Source organism: Mauremys reevesii, linkage group 3 (assembly GCF_016161935.1).
Source record: "Mauremys reevesii isolate NIE-2019 linkage group 3, ASM1616193v1, whole genome shotgun sequence".
NCBI classification, from domain to species: domain Eukaryota; kingdom Metazoa; phylum Chordata; order Testudines; family Geoemydidae; genus Mauremys; species Mauremys reevesii.
This window is the reverse complement of record NC_052625.1, coordinates 81,590,968-81,613,241: the sequence shown is the minus strand read 5'-3', so window position 1 is coordinate 81,613,241 and position 22,274 is coordinate 81,590,968. Positions and strand designations below refer to the sequence as shown.

The 22,274-nt window shown below is 42.1% G+C and overlaps 1 protein-coding gene across 1 annotated transcript; it reads right to left on the bottom strand.

The window, feature by feature from the left end:
• Nucleotides 1-1,234: 1,234 nt before the first annotated feature.
• RHOU (ras homolog family member U) lies at nt 1,235-8,790 on the bottom strand. The gene is made up of 3 exons (XM_039531927.1): nt 7,731-8,790; nt 6,079-6,137; nt 1,235-2,878 (listed from the first exon to the last, which is right to left on the bottom strand). The coding sequence occupies exons 1-3, from the start codon at nt 8,014-8,016 to the stop codon at nt 2,423-2,425; spliced, it is 801 nt and encodes a 266-aa protein (XP_039387861.1). The 5' UTR covers nt 8,017-8,790; the 3' UTR covers nt 1,235-2,422.
• Nucleotides 8,791-22,274: the final 13,484 nt, after the last annotated feature.

The following is a 22,274-nucleotide window of genomic DNA, read 5'->3' as shown; positions in this document are numbered from 1 at the left end:
GCACATGAGATTATAGACTACATGGAGATATCTCCCCTCACTTGCACTTGTAAAATAATGGTGATTTTAAAAGTAATATTTCTAAATCTAGACCCTGTGTAGCCCCATGTATAGCAGTATCCATGAAATTATTAGACTCTATTACACATACACCTAGTAAAGGGCTATAACAAGTCTTATATACATCACATTTTCAGAAACAGTCACAGCTGGCTACATTTAAAGGTTATGCTACTCCAGACGCTATGAAACAGGCTACTTATAAAAATATAACTGTCTGCTTCTGGTATGGTACAATACACAGCATCAAAATCTTATGGAACAAATTCAGTTATTTTTGCAATGGGTGCTGTTCACTTTCTCCTCCTTTTCTAAAATCCACATTTTAAATCAATTGTGTCCATTTTACAGAGAAGCAAAATACACGAGAAAAATCTAGCTTCATCATCTTCAAATTGTCAGTATGACTCCATATATTTGAAATCATGTCAGAGCATTACATAGAGGAATATCAAGACTCGGCTGTTAATTTCACAACCATTAAACATTATGGACCGCGTGCAACTAAGTTAAAATACATCCTCCCAATTTTGTGTTATGGAAACTGATTTTCCAGGCTGCCCCAATGCAGAAGCCAACATATTTTTATTGAATAGATTGCATGGACTTTAGTAAAAGGTTTTTATTGCATTTTTGAAGTTCAGCTATGGAATGTTATGCATTCATTTGGTTTAACAGAGGAAAATTTTGCTTCCGGCACTTAAGCCAATATATCCCAGAATGCATTTACATAAAGAAAACGACACTAAGTAGGCCAGGAGGTAAATTGTGGTCAACTTTATCAATTCAAATGGCTTCCATAATTTTCTTACAATCAGACATCCATTTTGTTATGATGAGAAAGAAATTGTGAACAGTTAAAATTCCAATTTAATTGAAGACTCTGAACAAAGGCTCGCTTTAAGGCTGCTGCCAAAGGAAAAATAAAGCCAGAACATAACTGAGCTTGGAGTATACAGAACAAAGCAAGCTGGGGCCATAAAAAAAGTCAGACAATACAAACTAAGGCTTTTCACTCACTGTGCAGACACCAGAATCGGAGTTAACTACATCTTACAAACAGTCAAATTAACCCACTGATATCCTACAACAAAGCAGACTGGAATTCAGCAGGTTTCGTTAGACCAGAAATTGTGTCATATTTGATGCATAATTGAATAGACAAACCACTACATGACATTTTAAACACACTTCACTTTAATTTGTTGAAGGTACCTGGGAAAGAATCAGTTAAATTTCACTGGTTGTTTCAACACAGTTTTGCAACTATAATCTAAGACAAATTTAAGCCACCAACAACTGCTTCCTTTGGAAACAAATACAAACTTTGTTCAAAACAGCATCAGAAACAGGACACAGCAGTATCACTTTTCTGGTGTTTGGTTATGGCACGTAATCTGCCTTTTTTATAGGCCTTTTATTTAACTGGCAGCATGAAAATCTCTCAAGGAGGAACATTCTGAAGTTCATATTTGTAGGCTTAAAACAGATACATTTTGTGTGGTGCTATATGGACATTTGTGGCATCCCTTTTAAAAAACAGCATTTACATTCTTTGAATTGATCTAAATGAACTTTCATGGTGTCTGTATAAATACAAAGGCACCCATGACTATTCAAAATGTAACAAAGTAGGACTTTGTAACGTTCATTGGGCATGCACATTACTGCATGTGAAAGAGAGAAAGAGGGGGGAAAGGATTTCCAAGTCAGGAGGCTACAAATAAGATGTAATTACATCAATTACTTAACGTGTTAGGCAGTCTAACAACGTGCTGGAGGTATATGCATGACCTTCCAAGCAGCAGCATTTGGGGGAAGACTCCATCTCTTGTTCCACATTGTTAAAGTCCCCCCTGAAGTGGTTGAGGGAAGGAGATGGGGGAAAGAGGGAGAAAGTTTTTAAAGCTAAAATGTCATTTTGGAGGCACAATGTTAGTTTTTAAAAATTGTCGATCTATATAGAGCTCTATATTTCCATAGTCCTTTGTTTCTTCTAAATAGCCCTATCCGCAAAGGCCTCGGTTTTGTTCCTCCCTCTTTTATATACATTATGATACAGAAAGTCAAACCCTTTGTACGATTTCTAACTTCACAAATGTATTCCTTAACATGAGACTAGTCCGGAAACTCTTGACATCAGACAGGCGAATGCTGAAATTCCTTAACCTGATTTAACAGGAACTGCCTACCTACGTGTTCTTCCATCTCCCTCAAAAGAGAAAGGGAAATTGAGATTTCTAATAGCAACATATACACACTTGTGGATCTATGCTACACACTTGGAGAATACAGAGTGAGATTTAAGCTAATATAGCTTCTATTTGATTTCACTAGGGCAACATTTAGGTCCTTGCGAATACTATACAAAACAACAGTACTTTTTCCACCAAGATTTGGAGAGGTTTTTCATTTTGTCTGGAGTCCTGCACTTGGATTTCTTTGGTTGGTGCTGTGTATCCGAGTACTGAATGCCAGCGACAATGGCCGCATCAAAGACCTCTTTGAGATTTTTCTGAGTCAAAGCTGAGCACTCGATGTAAGATGCTGCTTTTATTTCCTCAGAACAGAGCTTCGCGGCCTCTTCTGCAACAGGCTTTTCTTTGCACTTGTCCAGCTCAATGAGAACTTTGACATCCTCTCGGAGGTCCGACTGTGTCCCAACCAGAATAATAGGAGCTTTGGGGCAGTGGCATCGTATTTCAGGAACCCACTTTTCACTCACATTCTGGAAAGAGGAAGGGCTCACAACACTGAAGCACAGCAAGAAGATGTCTGTGTTGGTGTAGCACAGCGGTCTAAGCTTGTCAAATTCATCCTGCGCAAAGCAAAGCAAAATTATAATTTTTAATGCTATTTTTATTCAGCAATAATGGTACCACCCTTCCCAGTTCCTAAATACTTCCCATTATAGAGATTTAAACTACTGAATGAATAAAGAAAGGATCAACTTTAACTGTTCTTCTCACTTAGGCACAAATGTAACGTGTGTACAACAGAACATGGTGTTTTCATAGAAGAAGCCATAAATATGCCAAATTTCTGCTTCATCCTGCAACATGGAAGTCAACTGAAATTTTGCCATTGACTCCAATAGGCACAGGGCCAAACAATATTTTCTTAAGGTATTTAAGATTCTCTAACACTGCTGATTTCTTTTGAATGCGTTAAGCCTTCCTTGGGTGTTTGTATTTATGCCCTTCTGCCCTATCTCAACAGAAGAGCCAGACTATAGAGGAGGAGTGCAGGCTAAAGTACACAGGTGATGAACACGCAGTAAATCGGGGGTGAAAGGGAGGCTGTAAATTCACCTTTAACAGAGATCAATCATGGATCAGCTCAGATTTAAAATGCACCCCCTCCCCGCAATGCTGACTACACTATCCATATGCTAAGATATAGATAAGAGCACTGCAAGTGTTCCCATGCAAAATCATTTTAAATAAATGAGGGTTCAATAGCAACCTACAGGAAATTAAAATAAAAGATGACCTCCCTATTATTTTGTGTTCATATTTCTTGCTACCATCACTCTTAACGAATTACAATATAAAGGCTTACCATGCCAATGGCATAATATAAAGCCTCTCTTTACGTCTCATTCCCCTCTACACCACATCAACCATCTCCAAACCTGCAATGTTAGATTTCCCCTCCCCCTCTCTTTCCCGCCTTTAAAATAAAGATCGACAATGCAAGACTCTGATTTGTATCTTGAGGAATCAACTAACATAATGCAGATCAGTGGTTTTCAACCTATGGTCCACGGATCTAGCTCTAAGATTTCCAAAGGGGTCTGCACCTCCATTCAACATTTTTTAGGGATCCACAAATGAAAAAAGGTTGAAAATCACTGATGTAGATGACACCTAAAAGGTAATAGAAGACTTGGCCATCAAGGCATTCCCCCTTATCTCAGCAGCTCAAAGAACTGCAAGCTAAGAATGCAAAATGAGGCAAGGATTAACTATGCATAGCCTGATTTTATGCTGACAGCAGGATAAAAGCACAGTAACACTAACAGCCTAAACAGGTAGGATTTGGTTCAGCCATGATGACATTTTAATTAAAATTCACCATGCTCTCACAGGGTCTTAAATTAAGAAGAGCAAAGAGCAAATAAAGTCAACAATGCCTCTCTAGGAACAATATTTTACTGCTGAATTGCAAGTTACATGTTAATTTGTCAGGATTTAAGATTTTACTTGAAAGCTTCTGAAGAGTCCAGGACATGCAGTTGTTTAAAGCCCATTAAAGGCCTCAGAAGTCCCATTCCACTTAAATAAATTTCTTTCAGTGGTAATGCAAAGGTTGACAGCAGGTTATAAAACAAGATTCAAGAAAGCAGGCTTCATCAGTTCTCTTGATTCTCAGATTAAGCCTCTCAGGCAGCAAGACAGCAATGCAGGATTCTCACCCTTTGGCTTAAAAGAAACCCTGTCTTTACAAAGTGTTCTGTATTGAGCAGCAACAAAGCCAATTAAAAAAGACATCTCCCCATGTTCTTGCAAGGCATTATGAAATTTTGCAGGATTCAGTGGTTTCAAAAGCCAAAACCAGCTCTTAAGGGAGATTTCTGGAGAGAGGATGCATGGTCATTTTTATTACAAGTACAGTCTGCAGACATTCTTTGTCTCACTGCTAGATCCAGGGGCTGCAGAGCTGCACCTTTGGGCTCATGACACCAAACCCTCAATGTTTCTGTTCATTTTTACCTATTTAAATGCTAATTCCATTTTGAAGCTGTCTCACACACACAACCAAAATTGTATTTGCTTAAGCATCCAATACTCAGAATGATTTTCTTCACTTTACTGGTTTTCACCCAACCCATTCCTTTTAAAGGCAAACACCAGAGAGCGGTTTCACTCGTTATTTCACTAAGGAGTTTTTACACTCCTGAACTAATAGCAGTAACCAAAGCAAAAAGTGACTGGACTTTTCAAATCTTCCGGAAACCAATGCTTTTGCCGTTCCATGGGGCCCCATCACCAAGGATATGGTTACAATTACATCTGGTACGCTCTGCTTCTGAATTCACATCTCAGCTGAAGCTAACAGCATGTTGCCATGCCCCCTTGCCCTCCATCAGGGTACTACATTATGGGACAACCCTACTGGCCTATCTCATATTATTGTTCAAAGGGGGTTGCTCCGTACTCTTTTAACTTGGGTTAGAACTGCAAAAAGTATAGGTAAAATGCAGTGCTGGCACCGCATAGGGTATAAGCCAGTACTGAACCGAGCCCTTTGAGTTCACATCTTTGTTATAATGCCCAGTTACAACACTGATCATTAGGATAATGGGGTTTGTCTACTGATGCCACATTGCTTTCGCTAATGCTTGGCTCCCTCAGATGGTACTGCATTATTTGGCTGGATGCATATTCCAGATGCTTATGTAAGGCATGTGAGTTTTCATACGGGTGTGGAAAACTGGGGGCTTTGGGTGGCTTTAGCCCTCCCCCTAAACATTTAGGGAGTGTCTTAATACTGGAAGCACTGAGTTAAGAATGAAGCTCATTTATCTGATCTTAGTAAGAGCTGACAAATGTAATCATGGTACAAAACTACTCATGAAATGGACCTTCAACGGGTTTTTTTTTTAATTTCCAGACCCCTCAATAATAATAGCTGTCCACACCCTTCACATGCCTTCATATCTGTGCTCAAAACATACAGAATCTCCTCTCCATTCCCCCAGCAGCAGCACTTTTAAACCTATAGATAATTAAAAAAATAAAATTAAGTCAGTGCAACACGTCTGAGGGAGAACTTGCAGTCTCTGGGAATTCAACCTGACAGTGAAGTTAGCAGGGAAGCAGTCTGAACCAACAACATGACACTCCTCAACCAACCTTATACAGTGAGTTAAGAATTACTTACGCTGATGGAAATTTAATAAGATGATCAAACAGTGGGTATCCTTTTAAATCCATAAAGTCTTTATGAGGACTATTTTGTGTGACACTTCTCCCTTCCCCCCATCACTTAAATGAAATAAGCAGCTTCACTGACCTGACCAGCTGTGTCACAGAGCTGAAGTCTCACGGGTCTGCCATCAACAGACACAACAGCTTAGGGGAGAAAAAAAGTGTAATGAGTTCAACTTTACACATTTTTCACTTAAAAATTTAAAAAAAAAAAAAAGAGAGAAGGGAAAAGAATCATGCCTTCCCTCAACATTTATTTTCCCTTCAATTAATTTAATGACTTGAAGAACTGGAACAAAGTCTGTCACTAACATTTAGGCACATACAAACCCTTCAGGGCTTTCCAATTCATTTCACTGCAGCTGATGAAGTAGCAAATCACTGAACTAAAACTCTTTGATGACACAAAAAGAGAGTGAGCCAAACAATTAGGTTACTTCTCTTGTTACAGAGGATTTGTTTCCTTGTCACATTTGTGTTTTCAAAGCCCAAAAAACCTTCCCAGTTTTAAATCACTGGGAAGACAATGCAAATATTTGTGTTTTCCCTTGGGAAGCTCCTCTTCTTGCATTACTGGAAATTTTGACTATAGAATTTGCCATTAAAAACAAGCTAGCTTGATATGTGACCATGTGCAACCACTAGCTATGGTGGTATCTTTTATAAGACAGACCAGCCTCATTATTTTTTTCTTGCTATTTAAATATAAAATGCTTTTAGCCATAGTGTAGGTTTCATTTATTATTTGGTCACTAGGCTTCACAGTATTGATTTTCAATAATACAGAGAAGTCATGCCATCCAATCAATCTTCCAGCATTTAGAATAATTACATTACCTTTAAAGCTAGAATTCTAGCTACTAATCATACATAAAGTACACCCAGAAAGGGACCGTTTGGATCAGCTCTATAAAAACTAAAAAACCAAGTACTGAAGCTTGACACCCAGATTTGTGCCAGCAAGCTGAACATCTCCAGCACATAAGTGTAGAGAGACTAGAGTCATATATTTAATATCCTCGTGTGGCCCTACAGTCTTATTAAAACTTTCATTGAGTGACAAAGATATATAATTGAAAGAATTCAGAAGGCAGGATGCAGTTTCAAGAGCCCCATCCATCTCTGCAGCCACTTTCCAACACAGTTCTGAACAAATAGAGGGGAGGAGATGAAAGATTTACTCCTTCTGTCCCCGGCTCCCAGAACCCAACTAAAGGAGGCAAGGTGTGACACAGTGATATTTCCAACATGATAAAGTACAATCCTTTTTTAAAAACCTGAGCAAAGTCCTATCCGGGCACAGGACTGAACACAGCTGTAAAATATGGGCACTGCACAAGCACAGAGCTAGAAAAGCTACATGCTAACAACACGGGCCAACATGCATTCATCACTGGGAAGAAGGGGCGATGGGTGGTGACGTTTGCCCCCGAGCCTTGGGAGGGTGGGCCTTTCGCCTGCCCCATGGCACCTCCCTTCCCCACCTGCGGAGGGGGGAGGGGAAATTCCTCTTTCACCAGTGCCAGGCCATTTCACTGCTCCCTGAAGAGGGAAATCCATGCAGCTCCCTCTAGCGGGGGGGTGGGGCATGGGGGTATTACCCCTTCCCTGTGACAGTTGATCCCCGGGAGGTGGATGGGAGATCCCCAAGCAAGTCGCCAGTGTCCCCGAGGGAATCCCCCCTTCCACCTGCCCCCACGCTCGTCTCCCAACCTCCCACCCGCTGCGGCCCCTTACCGGAGAAGTTGTCGAAGGCGGTGGGGATGTACTCCGTGGGGTACCCATTCGTGGTGTAACTCACCACCAGGCTGGTCTTGCCCACAGCCCCGTCCCCCACCAGGACACACTTGATGCTGCGGCGCGGCTCGGCTCCCGCCCCGGCCCGGCATCTGCTGCCCAGGGCCGCTCCCAGCGCCGCCGCCCGGCTGCTGCGGACCCTGCGCGGGGGCACCGGGGGCACCTCGCAGCCGCCAGCCAGCGGCTTGCTGATGTAGCCCGCCTCCCCCTCCTGCTGCGGCGGCATCCGCCTGGCACCGGCGAAGGAGAGCTCTGCGGAGCGGGGATCAGAGCCACGGGGCTGGGGTGCGAGGGGCTCAGCGCCCGGCCTGGGTACGGGGGTGTCCTGCTCCTTCAGGGTCCGCCGCCCCTGCCGCGCAGCTCCTCCGGCGGGGAGCCGAGTTCCCCCTCGCCGGTCTCCTCTGGCTCCAGATCCTCCCGCCAGCAGCCGGTGCGGGGCGCCCGGGGCAGCTCCTGCTCCTCCGAGCCAGCGCGGTGCCGCCTGAGCCGCTTCCCGGCTGCCCGCCGCTCAGCTCGCCCCGGCGAGAGGCTGAAGGGGCGGAACAGCAGCCAGCTCCAGCGGCGGGACGGAAGGGGCGCGATCCCGGAGCTCAGGGGCGGCGGCAGCAGCGGGAGCCCTATGCGCGCTGCACTCGCCTCGCCGCACACTGAGGAGCCTCCAGCCCCGGCTCCCCGCCTCCACAGGACACGATGATGCACTGGCAGCCGGCGGCGGGGGGAGGAGTCCGGCGCTAGGGGCTGCCCGGCAGGCGGCGCTACAGCGCTCCCCGCCACCCGCGGCGGCCACTGGAGAAGAAGGAGCCCGGCGGCTGCAAGAACCTCTGCGGAGACGTGGGGCCCGGGCAGCGGCTGGGCCGCTTCTCATTGGCCAGATCGCTTCCCCTTCGAACGCTGAAACAATCCGCGCCGCGACTATTGACTGGAAGCGGCCACTTAAGTTCCCCGCCTGCCCTGCCCCAGGCTGTTCCGTCCGTCCCGGCTCCTTCCTCCCGCTTGACAGTGATCCTCCTCCTCCTCCGCCTCCAGTGCTTTGCCCTCTGCCCCCGTTCCTGCCTCGCTCTTTGCTCTTCTCCCGCTTCCATCTCTCTACTCCGGGTGACCTTGTCTCCCAGTCCAGGCCCCTTTCCATAGCCCGTCTCCTTCTGTCTATGCCTTCCCCTGACTCCTACTCCCCCCAGCCCCCACCTGACACCTTCCCTCGATCTTCTTCCTCAGCTTCCCTCCCACTGGCTATTTTTTCTCCTCATTCCACGCTGTCCCCTTCCCTCCACCCCCAAGGCTCAGCTGTAATTTCTGTAAAACTGTCTAATCTTGTCAAAGCTCTGCCTACTTCACAGAGGGAAACAAAGTTTCCGGAGCTAATTTATCAGTATTAATGAGACATAATACGAGAAGAGATTTATTTGAGCACAGCTAAAGGCTACATAAAAGGAACAGTATTATTTGATTTTTCCATCCGTGTTTCTCTGTCTCTTTGGTTATATTTAGGACAATGTCAAAAACAATAGAGTTAATACAAGATTTTTTTTTTACCGGGGAAGTTCTCTTAATTGTATTTGTACTTTATGCATATACAATACAACAGCACGTGAGTAATGACTACTTGATATGCTTCCACCTGTGAAAGGAATAAACTGGGATATTTGAGTTTTAACACCTTTAAAAGTGTCACCAGATCACGGGCTCCCCCTGGGGTTACAACATGATCTTCAATGTGTTAATGCGTGTCTACACAAGGTGCTGAGTGATGTTTCAAGTTACTTTAGCTAACTCAAGTTTTAGAAAAGCACCATTTCTTTCTAATCTAGACAGACACTTTGCTACTATTTCAGGCTAAATTTTGGCAGTATGGAGGAAGAGATAGCAGAATCTATTTTAGATAGGTTCTTATACCATCCTATCACCACTTCATTTGAGCACTTTCCAATAGTATATTAAGCAACATCTGTCATGTGTGGTTAATTCTTTCTCTCACTCTTTCCCTGCATGGAAAGTTGTGTGCACCATGTGGTGTTTTGTTAGAGTAGGTTTTTTTTTGTTTTTAAATATATGTAGTAATATACGTTTGTTAGAGAATTAGGGCTTTTTTAATTGATTTATCGCAGAACTCATGCAATTAACTCAAATAAATTAATTGTGATTAAAAAATCCCAATTGCTCTTATAACAATAGAATAGCAATTGAAATGTATTAAATATTTTTGGATGTTTTTCTACATTTTCAATATTGATTTCAATTACTACACAGAATATAAAGTGCACAGTGCCCATTTTATATTATTATTTATTACAAATAGATGCACTGTAAAAATGATAAACAAAATAAATAGCATTTTTCAATTCACCTCCTACAAGTACTGAAGTGCAATCTTTTTATTGTGAAAGTGTAACTTACAAATGCAGATTTTTTTTGGTTACATAACTGCACTCAGAAACAAAACAGTGTAAAACTTTAGAGCCTACAAGTCCACTCAGTCCTACTTCTTATTCTGCCAATTGCTATGACAAACAAGTTTGTTTACATTGATGGGAGATACTGCTGCCTGCTTCTTATTTACAATATCACCTGAAAGTGAGAACAGGTGTTCGCATGGCAATTTTGTAGCTGGCATTGCAAGGTACTTACATGCCAGATATGCTAAACATTCGTATGCCCCTTCATGCTCTGGCCACCATTCCAGAGGGCATGCTTCCATGCTGATGATGCTTGTTAAAAAAAATAATGTGTAAATTAAATTTGTGACTGTACTCCTTGGGGAAAATGTCTCCTGCTCTTTTTTACCTACATTCTACATATATTTCATGTTATAGCAGTCTCGGATGATGACCCAGCTCATATTCGTTTTAAGAACACTTTCACAGCAGATTTGACAAAACACAAAGAAGGAACCAATGTGAGATTTCTAAAAATAGCTACAGCACTTGACCCAAGGTTTAAGAATCTGAAGTGCCATCCAAAATCTGAGAGGGACGAGGTGTGGAGCGTGCTTTTAGAAGTCTTAAAAGAGCAACATTCTGATGTGGAAACTACAGAACCCAAGCCACCAAAAAAGAAAACCAGCTTTCTGCTGGTGGCATCTGACTCAGATGATGAAAATGAACATGCGTCAGTCTGCACTGCTTTGGATCGCTATCAAGCGGAACCCATCATCAGCTTGGAAGCATGTCCTTGGGAATGGTGGTTGAAGCATGAAGGGACGTATGACTCTTTAGCGCATCTGGCAAGTAAATTTCTTGCAACGCCAGCAACAACAATGCCATGTGAACACCTGTTCTCACTTTCAGGTGACACTGTAAACAAGAAGCATGCAACATTATCTCCTGCAAATTGTAACCAACCTTGTTTGTCTGAGCAATTGGCTGAACAAGAAGTAGGACTGAGTGGACTTGCAGGCTCTAAAGTTTACATCGCTTTATTTTTTAATGCACATTTTTTTTTGTACATAACTCTACATTTGTAAGTTCAACTTTCATGATAAAGAGATTGCACTACAGTACTTGTATGAGGTGAATTGAAAAATACATTTTTTTGTTTTTACAGTGCAAATATTTGTAATAAAAATAAATATAAAGTGAGCACCGTGCACTTTGTATTCTGTGTTGTAATTGAAATAAATATAATTGAAAATGTAGTAAACATCCAAAAATATTTAAAATAAATGGTATTCTATTGTTTAACAGTGCAATTAATCGCATGATTAATCACAATTAATTTTTTTAATCGCTTGATAGAGAATACAAGGACAGAGAAATGCATCTTGCATTTAGAGCAGACAATGAGATTCCTGATGGTTTTTAGCTTCCAGGGGGAGTTCATTCCAGAGTCTTAGGCGAGCTGCCCACCCACCCCCCCAAAAAACCCTCTATCTCCTGCACTGTGGAGCTTTATGTATCCTTTTAATAGAAATGTCCAATGTGCCTGAGGAGAGAGTTGTCAGCCATAGTCTTCCTCTTTAAAGCTGTTCTCTGCCCTTTCCCCTTATGCTGGGTTTCTGCTTCCAAACATCACAGCATCTCCAAGCATCTCCAACATTAAAAACGTAATGAAACATGACTTGGCTGAGGGCACTGGTGACATCTATTAGATGTCCCTGTTTTATCTCCCATGACAAATGTCCCAAAGTTGTGTCCCATACCAGAGCTATTAAGAGATGTTATCAACAGTGAGGGTGAACAGTCTAAAGCAGGGAAAAGCTCCTGTATATGGGAAACGAGACACTAGTTGATATGTTCCCAGAGGAAAAACAGATGACAATAGCTATTTTACTTGTGCTGAAAATAATTAAAGATGGTTGTAAAAGCACTTAATGAAAATACTGTATACTGCAAGTAAAAATGCCATGGCTACATTTTTAAACACTCTCAGAAAAGAAATCTGGTCTATTTACTGAACTAAAGGATCCAGAGAGACAACCATAATTGCTTGTATTGTTCCTGTGCTTCAATGTGGGCCATGTGAATTCAGAGCTGCATGGTTGCATTATATTGTGATGTACCCTGTTGAATACAGTAGCCTTTTGTTAAAGGGGAGGATCAAGCTGACTGCTGTGCAGTGGAGGAGTACTGGTTAAATAATTGCATCACGTTAGCAAATCAAAGAGGCTGTTAGTGACAGCAGTTACAGTGGGGCTAGACGGACATTAGTGTGTAGGATTTGTTCAGGAATATCTAAATAATTTGATTCACTAAATTGAAACCTCTGTGCTACAGCAATTGAATTACAAGTACTTCACATGTATTAAAATCTAGTTTTAAAAATACTGGTCTGTGCTGTAAGCAGGCTTAAATCCACTTAAGTCAGTGGAGTTGTGCTCCTCTGCTGAATTTGGCCCATTATCAGTTGGTATGAAGAAAAGCATTCACCCTATCTTATGCCCTTGCACTAGTCAAATATTATTCTTTGAAAAAATGACAGAGAGAGGAAATTATTTCATCAAGACATGAAATAGGTCATTGTTATTTCCAAGCTTATCATTTTCCCTGAGCCATCGAAATATGAGCTTGAGGTTGGCCTTGTAGAACAAAAGATTATTTTTTTCCCCACAGAAGCTTTAGAGCTGAAAATGAGAAAGACAAGGGAATGATACAGCACTCTGTTGATATGCCGTGATACACTGTCGCCTGTTTTAATGAAGATTCTGATTTGGGGAGCTTTCACCCAGATCCTGTTGTTTGTGAAAGGAGCCACTGCTTTTTTGGAGAACCCCATCTCCAACACAGCCCAGCTCCTTTTACAAAGGACAGGATCTCTGTGGCTGTGCTCAGCTGGACCAGGCCTATGGGGAGGGCTCTAAGTGGGGGAGGGGAAGGAAGGAGCAAGAGATCTGGGGCTGGCTGGAGAAGGAGAGGGAGGAAAGGATGGGGAGTTACCTTGGGGCTGACTGGGGGACAGATATAGAGGGTGCTCTTACAGTCCTTATTTTCCACACTGGTATATTGTGAGGGTTAATTGTATTTGTACAGCACTTTTAGATTCTGTAGTGAAAGATGCTATAGAAGTGCAAAGTGTTATTACTGTTACTATTTATTTGTATTAGAATTTGAACTAATGAAGAACCAGGAAAAGATATTATAAAAAAACCTCTCCACCTGCCAATGCATATATTTCCTAAAGCTTGTTCTATGGTTGGAAAAATATTTTCAGTAATAGATACACATTTTCTACATAATAATATTCCCAAACAAAACATGATGTTAAACTGAGGTTAAGGCGAGAATACATTAGCAGTAACTTAAGGGTAAATAGTTTCACACGCATGTTGTAATTATCCTAAAAACAAGCATTGCAAACCTAGTACCCAAACAACCTTAACCTTAACCCTACAGTAACCCCATGTGGAAAACAATCATGAAAAAAATAGGGCTGTCAAGCAATTTAAAAAAATAATCACGATCAATCGTGCAATAAAAAAAATTAATTATGATTAATCGTGCGATAAATCGCACAGTTAAATAATAACAGAAAACCATTTATTTAAATATGTTTGGATGTTTTCTACATTTTCAAATATATTGATTTCAATTACAACACAGAATACAAAGTGTACAGTGCTCACTTTATTTTTTATTACAAATATTTGCACTGTAAAAAACAAAAAAATATTATTTTTCAATTCACCTAACACAAGTGCTGTAGTGCAATCTCTTTATCATGCAAGTTGAACTTAAAAGTGTAGAATTATGTATAAAAAAACCCTCTGCATTCAGAAATAAAACAATGTAAAACTTTAGGGTCTACAAGTCCACTCAGTCCTACTTCTTGTTCAGCCAATCGCTCAGACAAACAAGGTTGGTTACATTTGCAGAAGATAATGCTGCCTGCTTCTTGTTTACAGTGTCACTTGAAAGCGAGAATAGGCTTTTGCATGGCACTGTTGTAGCCACATGGCAAGGTATTTATATGCCAGATGTACTAAAGATTCATATGTCCCTTCATGCTTCAACCACCATTCCAGAGGGCATGTGTCCATGCTGATAATGGATTTCGCTCGATAGTGATCCAAAGTAGTGCAGACTGACGCATGTTCATTTTCATCACCTGAGTCAGATGCCACCAGCAGAAGGTTGATTTTCTTTTTTGGTGGTTTGGGTTCTGTATTTTCTGCATCAGTGTTGCTCTTTTAGGGCTTCTGAAAGTCTGCTCCACATCTCATCCCTCTCAGATTTTGGAAGGCACTTCAGATTCTTAAATCTTGGGTCGAGTGCTGTAGCTATCTTTAGAAATTTCACATATGTATCTTCTTTGCATTTTGTCAAATTTGCAGTGAAAGTGTTCTTAAAACAAACAACATGTGCTGGGTCACCATCTGAGACTGCTATAATATGAAATATATGGCAGAATGTGGGTAAAATAGAGCAGGAGACATACAATTCTCTCCACAAGGAGTTCAGTCACAAATTTAATGAATGTATTATTTTTTTAACGAACGTCATCAACATGGAAGCATGTTCTCTGGAATGGTGGTTGAAGCATGAAGAGGCATATGAATCTTTAGCGAATCTGGCATGTAAATATCTTGCGATACCAGCTACAACAGTGCCATGCAAATGCCTGTTCTCACTTTCAGGTGACATTGTAATTAAGAAGTGGGCATCATCATCTCCCGTAAATGTAAACAAACTTGTTTCTCTTAGCGATTGGCTGAACAAGAAGTAGGACTGAGTGGACTTGTAGGCTCTAAAGTTTTACATTGTTTTGTTTTTGAGTGCAGTTATGTAACAAAAAAAACTACATTTGTAAGTCACACTTTCATGATCAAGAGATTGCACTACAGTACTTGCATGAGGTGAATTCAAAAATACTATTTCTTTTGTTTATCATTTTTACAGTGCAAATATTTGTAATAAAAAATAAGATAAAGTGAGCACTACACTTTGTATTCTATGTTGTAATTGAAACTGATATATTTGAAAATGTAGAAATCAAAACAATGTAATAAATTTCAATTTGTATTCTATTGTTTTATAGTGCGATTAATCGCGATTAATTTTTTTTGACTTAACTGTGATTAATCTTTAGCCCCAGAAAAAAAACAAATCTCACATTTAAAAAAAATTAGTTTCCTCTAGTCTGGAACCACAAATACTAAAAGAATGCAAGGCTGCCGAGTGTCATGCATCTTATGTGTCATGCATTTATTGGCAACCCTATGCAGCACCATACCCCACCTGGATAGTCCTGCATCTCTCTGGGCCACAAGATGGGGACCAAAAAGGTCTTCCAGGGTGGAGGCAGGAGCTGCAGTTCCTTCAGCTGGCAGCTAGAGGCTGTTGTGAAGCCTGGCATCAGGCAGCCAAGTGGCCTCTCCTCTGGCTGCTCCCCATGCTGGATCTCAGCAGGGCAGAAGCAGCTGGCATTGGCAGCAACACCAGGTGGCCGATTGGCTGGGTAGGGACAGAAAGTGATGGGCTCAGTACTGACTAGTGTGAACAGATAGCAAATGTGAAAAATCGGGACACTTTTTTCCCCTGGGGTGGGTGGTGTATAGTTTTATATATAGACAAAGCCTCTAATATCAGGATGGTCCTGATGATATCAGGACATCTGGTCACCTTAGTACTGACCAACAATAACCTTGTTCGGAACCATACTAATGGCACTGGTTTTACTGAACACCAGAACAAACAGTAATTACAGTAAGTCCCATATAACCTTTTGCTACATAAGTTCTGGCTGCTGCAGGGCACCAGTAATATATTAAACTTCGCTTTTATTTTGTTAACGTTGTTTCATAACGTGCAACTCATCTTAGTATTATATTTCTGTCTGTGGGTTCCTGCATCCCACATATTTACCAGGAAAATGTGTGGAGAAACCATAAATGGCAGCGTGAACTCAGAAATAAATCAACTAAACTGGAGAGGTTTTTTGAGATGAGAAATTATTGGGGAAAATTTATTTGGTACTGTGCAGCGTGTTATTGGAGAAAATGGGAATCACAGATGAGAAGCTCACAGAAGAATGGCATGTTCATTTGGATGCAAATCTCTGGGGAAGCAAGGTTCAGAATAACTAAAGATGAAAACAGGTGTGAGATATGCTACATGTGAGGTGACTCACCACCAGACTCTGCTGATCAACTTATATATGAGCCCCTGCTAGTTTCTGTAACCCTGAAATCCCCCAGGTAACTGGCCCCCGCCTCAATCCTACTAGAACAGCTGTAAAATTCCCAATCCACACTCCTAGCTGTTGCAATCTTTCCAATATAAGAGCCCTCTTTCCACAAGTTGATTGATACAATGGGGTACAGGAAACAACAGAGTCCCTAACCTCCTTCCAACTCCTTTAAGATTGACATGGGTTTCTCAGCCAAACCATTCCCAGTGCTTGTTGTCTGCTGTAGCACTTCAGTGGTAACCCCTCTGCTGCCCAGCTCCCAGTTCACACAATGTTCCTGATCATCTGAGTGCTAAAAGCATCCTTTCTGACCCCCACACAGCTGCTTTAACTATCTTCATGCCCTAGCAGGCTGCACCCTTTGCTCAGCCCACTCTCAACTGATCCCCCAGGAAGGAGGGGAATTGCATTTTATTGCTTCTTCACTTCATGAGAATCTCTGCTGAATTCTCCATAGCAATTGTGCCTCTCCCAGTATAGATCAAACTTAGATTTCAATCCATGTTTTCCCATGAACCCTTTCACCTCATTCTTTATTATCATTATTTGCATTTCTAAAGCACTAGTGACTGTAGTATCTGGACATTCTCAAAGCCAGTGTCTTTACTCTCTAGAAATCTCCGCTAGTCTATGTAAAATTCATTTATATATTTGGCTCCTAGCAATTAGGACAAGAATATGGCTTGTTTCCATTTTGATTATCTACATACATCCCACATATGTGGTGGTGACATCTCTGTGTTAAATCACAGCCACATGATAGCTAAAGTTTACCATGCACCTTTAACCACCACACCTGCACTCTGCCCACCTATCCAGCTCCTTTCTGCCATGCCAAACCATGGAGCAGCTTTTTAAAGCAACTTTCCAGAAAAAGGTTTCCTTCTGTGACACTCCAGCACTCCACATTCACCATAGTAATATGATTATGATGTAATTATGTGGCATCTTGTACAAAGTATGCCTTGTAAGATATCATTCTAAAAGTCTTGATCTGCTGAACATTAATATCCTGTTGGATTGTATGTGTTATCATTGTATGTGAAGTTATAAAGTTTTGTTAGGTATGTATTATTGAAAGATGTAAATTTGAAAATACCCTCAGCTAGCTTTTCAGGTACAACAATGAAGAAGTTAGACAGTGCTAATGGCCCATCAACAAAGACAATAGACCATGGAAAATATTTGTCCTCACCTGGGAATGTTTCAGCGGACTCTGAGTAATGGCTGCTATGAATCAGCAAGGCATGCAATGGCATGTGACCAGACTACATGACACTGAACTTCATTTTGGTACCTGTATTTTTCCACAAACTGGGCTAGGAACTTAGCTTGAAACTATGAGTTCTCACCATATGGAGAGATTATATAAGGTGGAGAGTGGCATCATGCTTGGTCTTCACTCATAGCTCACTGGTTTGAGTATCGGCCTGCTAAACCTAGGGTTGTGCATTCAGTCCTTAAGGGGACCATTTAGGGAACTGGGGTTTAAAAAAACCAAACCCTGGGGATTGTCTTACTTTAAACAGGGGGTTGGACTAGGAGCTCTCCTGAGGTCCCTTCTAACCCTGATATTCTATCTGAAAGAAGCTCTGGAAGACAAAGGACTTGGAGGACTTCAACAGCTCAGACATAGGTTAGGGGTTTGTTACAGGAGTGGGTGGGTGAGATTCTGTGGCCTGCATTGTGCAGGAGGTCAGACTAGATGATCATAATGGTCCCTTCTGACCTTAAAGTCTATGAGTCTATGAATGGAGGAGGGGAACCCAAACTGCAAGGCAGATGCAGCTTGTGCCTTAAGAAATGCAAGCTTGCTTGTATCATTAGTCAGGGTGAGATATAGCTAATTCAAGCCCCATCTATCTAATATATTAGGCTTAGCTTGCATTTTGTTTATTAGATAAGTAATCTGCTCTGATCTGTTTGCTATCACTTATCGTCACTTAAAATCTATCTTTCTGTGGTTAATAAACTTGTTTTATGTTTTATCTTAACCAGCTTTGAGTGAAATGTATGGGGAAATCTCAGCTTGGTTAATACAGGCTTGTTGCATCTCTTCCCAACATCAAGAGGGGAGCAAACTATATTAATGAGGTTGTGCTGTATAGACTCCTGTGCAGTGCAAGATGGTATAATTCTGGGTTTATACTCCAGTAGGGGTGCAAGGCTGGGGAGCTGGGAAATTGGCTGGTGCTCAGTTGTGGATCTATGAGTGGCTTAGGTAAAGCACTCAGGTAATTCAGTTGGGTGTGTGGTGCCACCTGCTGTCAGGTTGGGTAATAACAGGGCGTGAAGAGGCCGGCTGAATCACCAGCAGAGCAGTGTGAGAAAGACGAGCCCAGAAAGGCACAGCGGTTCCAACAGCTCCCAGACTGCACCCTGGGGTAGAGCCTGTCACACCTTCTTTCCCCCAAATGACAGTCCAGGACGAGGGGCAGATTTCAGGTGCAGTATCTCACAACCCTGATGAGAACTTTCTAGCACTGGGAGAGAGAGAGATTCCCAGTTGTTCAATGGGTCACACAGAACTTGCTTCTATATGACCCATTGTTCTGAGAACTTGGCTCTAACCAACGTTGAAAGTTTGATTATATAAAGTCATTTTAAAGGTTTTTATAAGCTCTCTCTGAGCCCTGCACATGGGGCTGGATTTAAGAATAAGGGCCTGATTTGCAAATGAACCATTGGAGTGGGCAATGGTAGGACTTAGCGTGAGGTTTGGGAAGGAGTGAGTTGGTGCAACTGGAGTGGCCCCCAGGAACTAGTTGAGTGGAAAGGAGGTTGCCATGGCAGCTGGAGAGGGAGGCAGGCCTGATGCAGCTTAGGAACTTCAGTCCTCTCTCACTCCCCCATGTTCTGTCCCTATGGACTTGCTAACTCTTGCCCGTCTCTCATCCAATTTTTGCTTTCCACATGCAGAGACCAAACCTGAACTTTCTGTCCACTTGGCTATTTTTAGATGAAGAAAACAAAAAAGAACAAATATAAAGTTTGCCACAGAGAGGGAGCGAGCAGTGTATTACACACACACACACTCATTCTAACAGCAGCAGCCACCTTGGACAGCCTCACCACACTGGGCCTATGAACACTTATAAAAATCTTCACATCCACACATAAAAACAGCTAACTCTGAAATGTTCAAATGCCAGTGTGAATATGAGATTAGCAACATCTGGATTAACCACTAGTGCCTTTCTGCTGCTGCTTTGGATGCCTCATGGTGGCTTCTCAAGAGTTCCAACAAGCTTTCTTGTTGGGCAAGAAGCATGAGCTAGGTGTTCTGTTTGGGCTCCATGTTGCAACAACAGTTTGAAAATGATCAAGTGGACTTAATGGGAATCCCTGTAAAGGTAGGACCGAGGGAAGGGAAGAGAAAGAGACCTGTCTCTGCACTTCAAGGACTGCCCCTGCACTCCTGGCATAGCTTCCCCAGTGCACCAGGGAGCCAGTCAGGAGTGCCAGGGACAGCACTGACTCCTTGGCACAGAATAAATGTGCAACACACCTGGTGCAGAGCCATAATCTCCTCACATAGGACAATCTACACACAGCCCTCCCTTTCCCTCTCCCCCACTTTAACATTGTCACTGAATCTCCCCCTCACAGAACCTTCTTCCTCCTTTTCCCATATCTAACTACACACCCCACTCACTCGTCTCATACCACCTGCTGTCCAGTTTGCCTCCAGGCTTCATAGATATTATTCACTTTTTAAAAAAAATGAGTATCCATTTCCTTTTCATTACAACAGCTACATCTCACACTTTCCTATCCAGGAAGTTTACTTGGTAGGTTTGCTTATATATTTTTTAACATTTAAAAAGCCGCCCATGTCCTTGATAGCTAAACCAAACAACAATTGCAAATTAAGGGCCAGATTCACCAGTGCTGTTCTGGTGATTCATGGCAACTGTAAACGCAGTTTAACTAGTCACTATGCTCTGGCTGTTTTGCGCTGCTCCTATAGTGACAGAAAGCAGTTGAAGTATACTAGTGAATATGGTCCTAAAACATTTCATTTTAATGCTTTAAAGTTGATACTACATATCTTACCTCATTAGAAACATCATATAGTTACAAGCCTCTTTGGGTTTCTTGTTTAGTGTTCATGTATGAAATTTTTAATATTTAAATCAAAAAGAAATTCCCAGACAAAAATCTTTGTTAAGATAGAGTTAAAACTGAGAGAACATCTCAGTAATTTATATTAAAATACGTTACAGGGATGTTGTAATTATCCCCAAAACAAATATAACAAACTTTAGAAATTCAGAGTTAAGGTTAAACTTAAATGAAATCCAAACAAGTTGGAAATGTACAGTTAAGTCAGCCACTGAACCTTAACTCTTGAGAGAATTAAAAAACAAAATTAATATGTTTTTAAAAAATCAGTTTAATTTAAACTGGGATCACAAATATATTAATCACAATTGTATGGTGTTACTAAAGGGCAGAGTTAGGGCTGTTTGGGTGCCTTAAGTGTGTTAGGTCATTAGGTAGATGCTGGAAAAGAAAAGAAGGAATAGGAGGGAAGGGGGAGTAATTGGACACATTGGGAGGACTTGCATACCTTACAGAGATGGCTCCATGAATGCCTCCCAGGCTCAAGGTGAGAGAAGCGTTTTTAACAACAGGAAGAGAAGGGAAGAGGGATAAGTGGGAATGGCTGGGTCATGGATACCATAGTATCTAATATTGGGCAACCAAAAACTAAGGCACCTCAAATTAGTATCCTCATCCATAAGAGACTATATTATTCACAAGGGGGGAATTTCAATTCATGTTTATGAACACATCTGAAGATGAAAAGCTCCTGAACTAGAACCAGAATTTTGGAGAAGTTCAGATCGACAGCCTAACTTTGTCACTTAGGCCTATCTCTAAAATGAGCTGACAAGAGTTAAAGACTTAGGGTATGTCTACACTGTCCACGTTTTGTCAAGAAAATAAAGAAATTCTCTTTTTGCTCAAAATTAGCTACAATTATTTTTCTGTTTGGCCATTGATCTGAAAAATCAATTATTCACTCAGTTCTAGATGTAAGCTAACCGCACATTATACAGTTACTGCTTTTGTTGTAAATATTGTGCATCTGCACTTGAGTTCCATATTAGCTATTTTGATGCCCCTACTATCCAATGGGAGCATGGGCGGCACATGAACGCTCCCATCGGGGAGGCTAGACCCCCAGCCCCTATTAAATAGTCCCTTCTACCACAGCCCCGCCCCTTCCACTCCTCTTCGCTCACCAGAGCCATAAGCCCCACCCCCCAACAGCCAGAGGGGCCCCATCCCGGCCAAACCACCCCGACCCCCCAGCAACTTTCTGACCCCTGGGCCACTGACCGGCTCTCAAGTGCCAGCCCCAGAGCACCAGCCCAACTCCTGGGCCACCTTCTGGCACCCAGGGCACTGGCCCAACCCCCGGGCCACTGGCTAGCCTCCCCGACTCCCGGGCTGCCAGCCAGCCAGCCTCGAGCTACCCCGTGGCCTGAACCACCTGCTGACTGAGCCCCAGCTCCATGCCACCAGCCTCAGCTGAGCCCTCTCTGGCTTCAGGAGAGGGGGAGCCAGGGCAGAGCCACGGCCTGGGCTAGAGGAGGCTTATGATCCCCTGGCCTATGATACCCGCTGCCCATGAATGGGAGGCAATGTGTCTGTTGGCTAGAGGTTCCCAGACAGTGGTACGAGAGTGTGATGTTTCATCAAGTCACTTCACAACCATTAAGAAAGTGATACATAAACCAATGAAATTTGGGAAGCACTGAGCTAGAATATAAGTCTGGGAGTGAGGAGATCTTAATTTCCACCTTTGTAGAGTGCTCTGAAGTCCAGGGATGAAAGGTGTAGTGTAAGTGCAAA

Coding starts and splice junctions, on each gene's coding strand:
- RHOU (XM_039531927.1), bottom strand. CDS start 8,016: ATGCCGCCGCAGCAGGAGGGGGAGGCGGGCTACATCAGCAAGCCGCTG. Junction 6,138..7,730: donor CGCCTTCGACAACTTCTCCG/GTAAGGGGCCGC, acceptor TTCTCCCCTAAG/CTGTTGTGTCTGTTGATGGC. Junction 2,879..6,078: donor TCTGTGACACAGCTGGTCAG/GTCAGTGAAGCT, acceptor TGCTTTGCGCAG/GATGAATTTGACAAGCTTAG.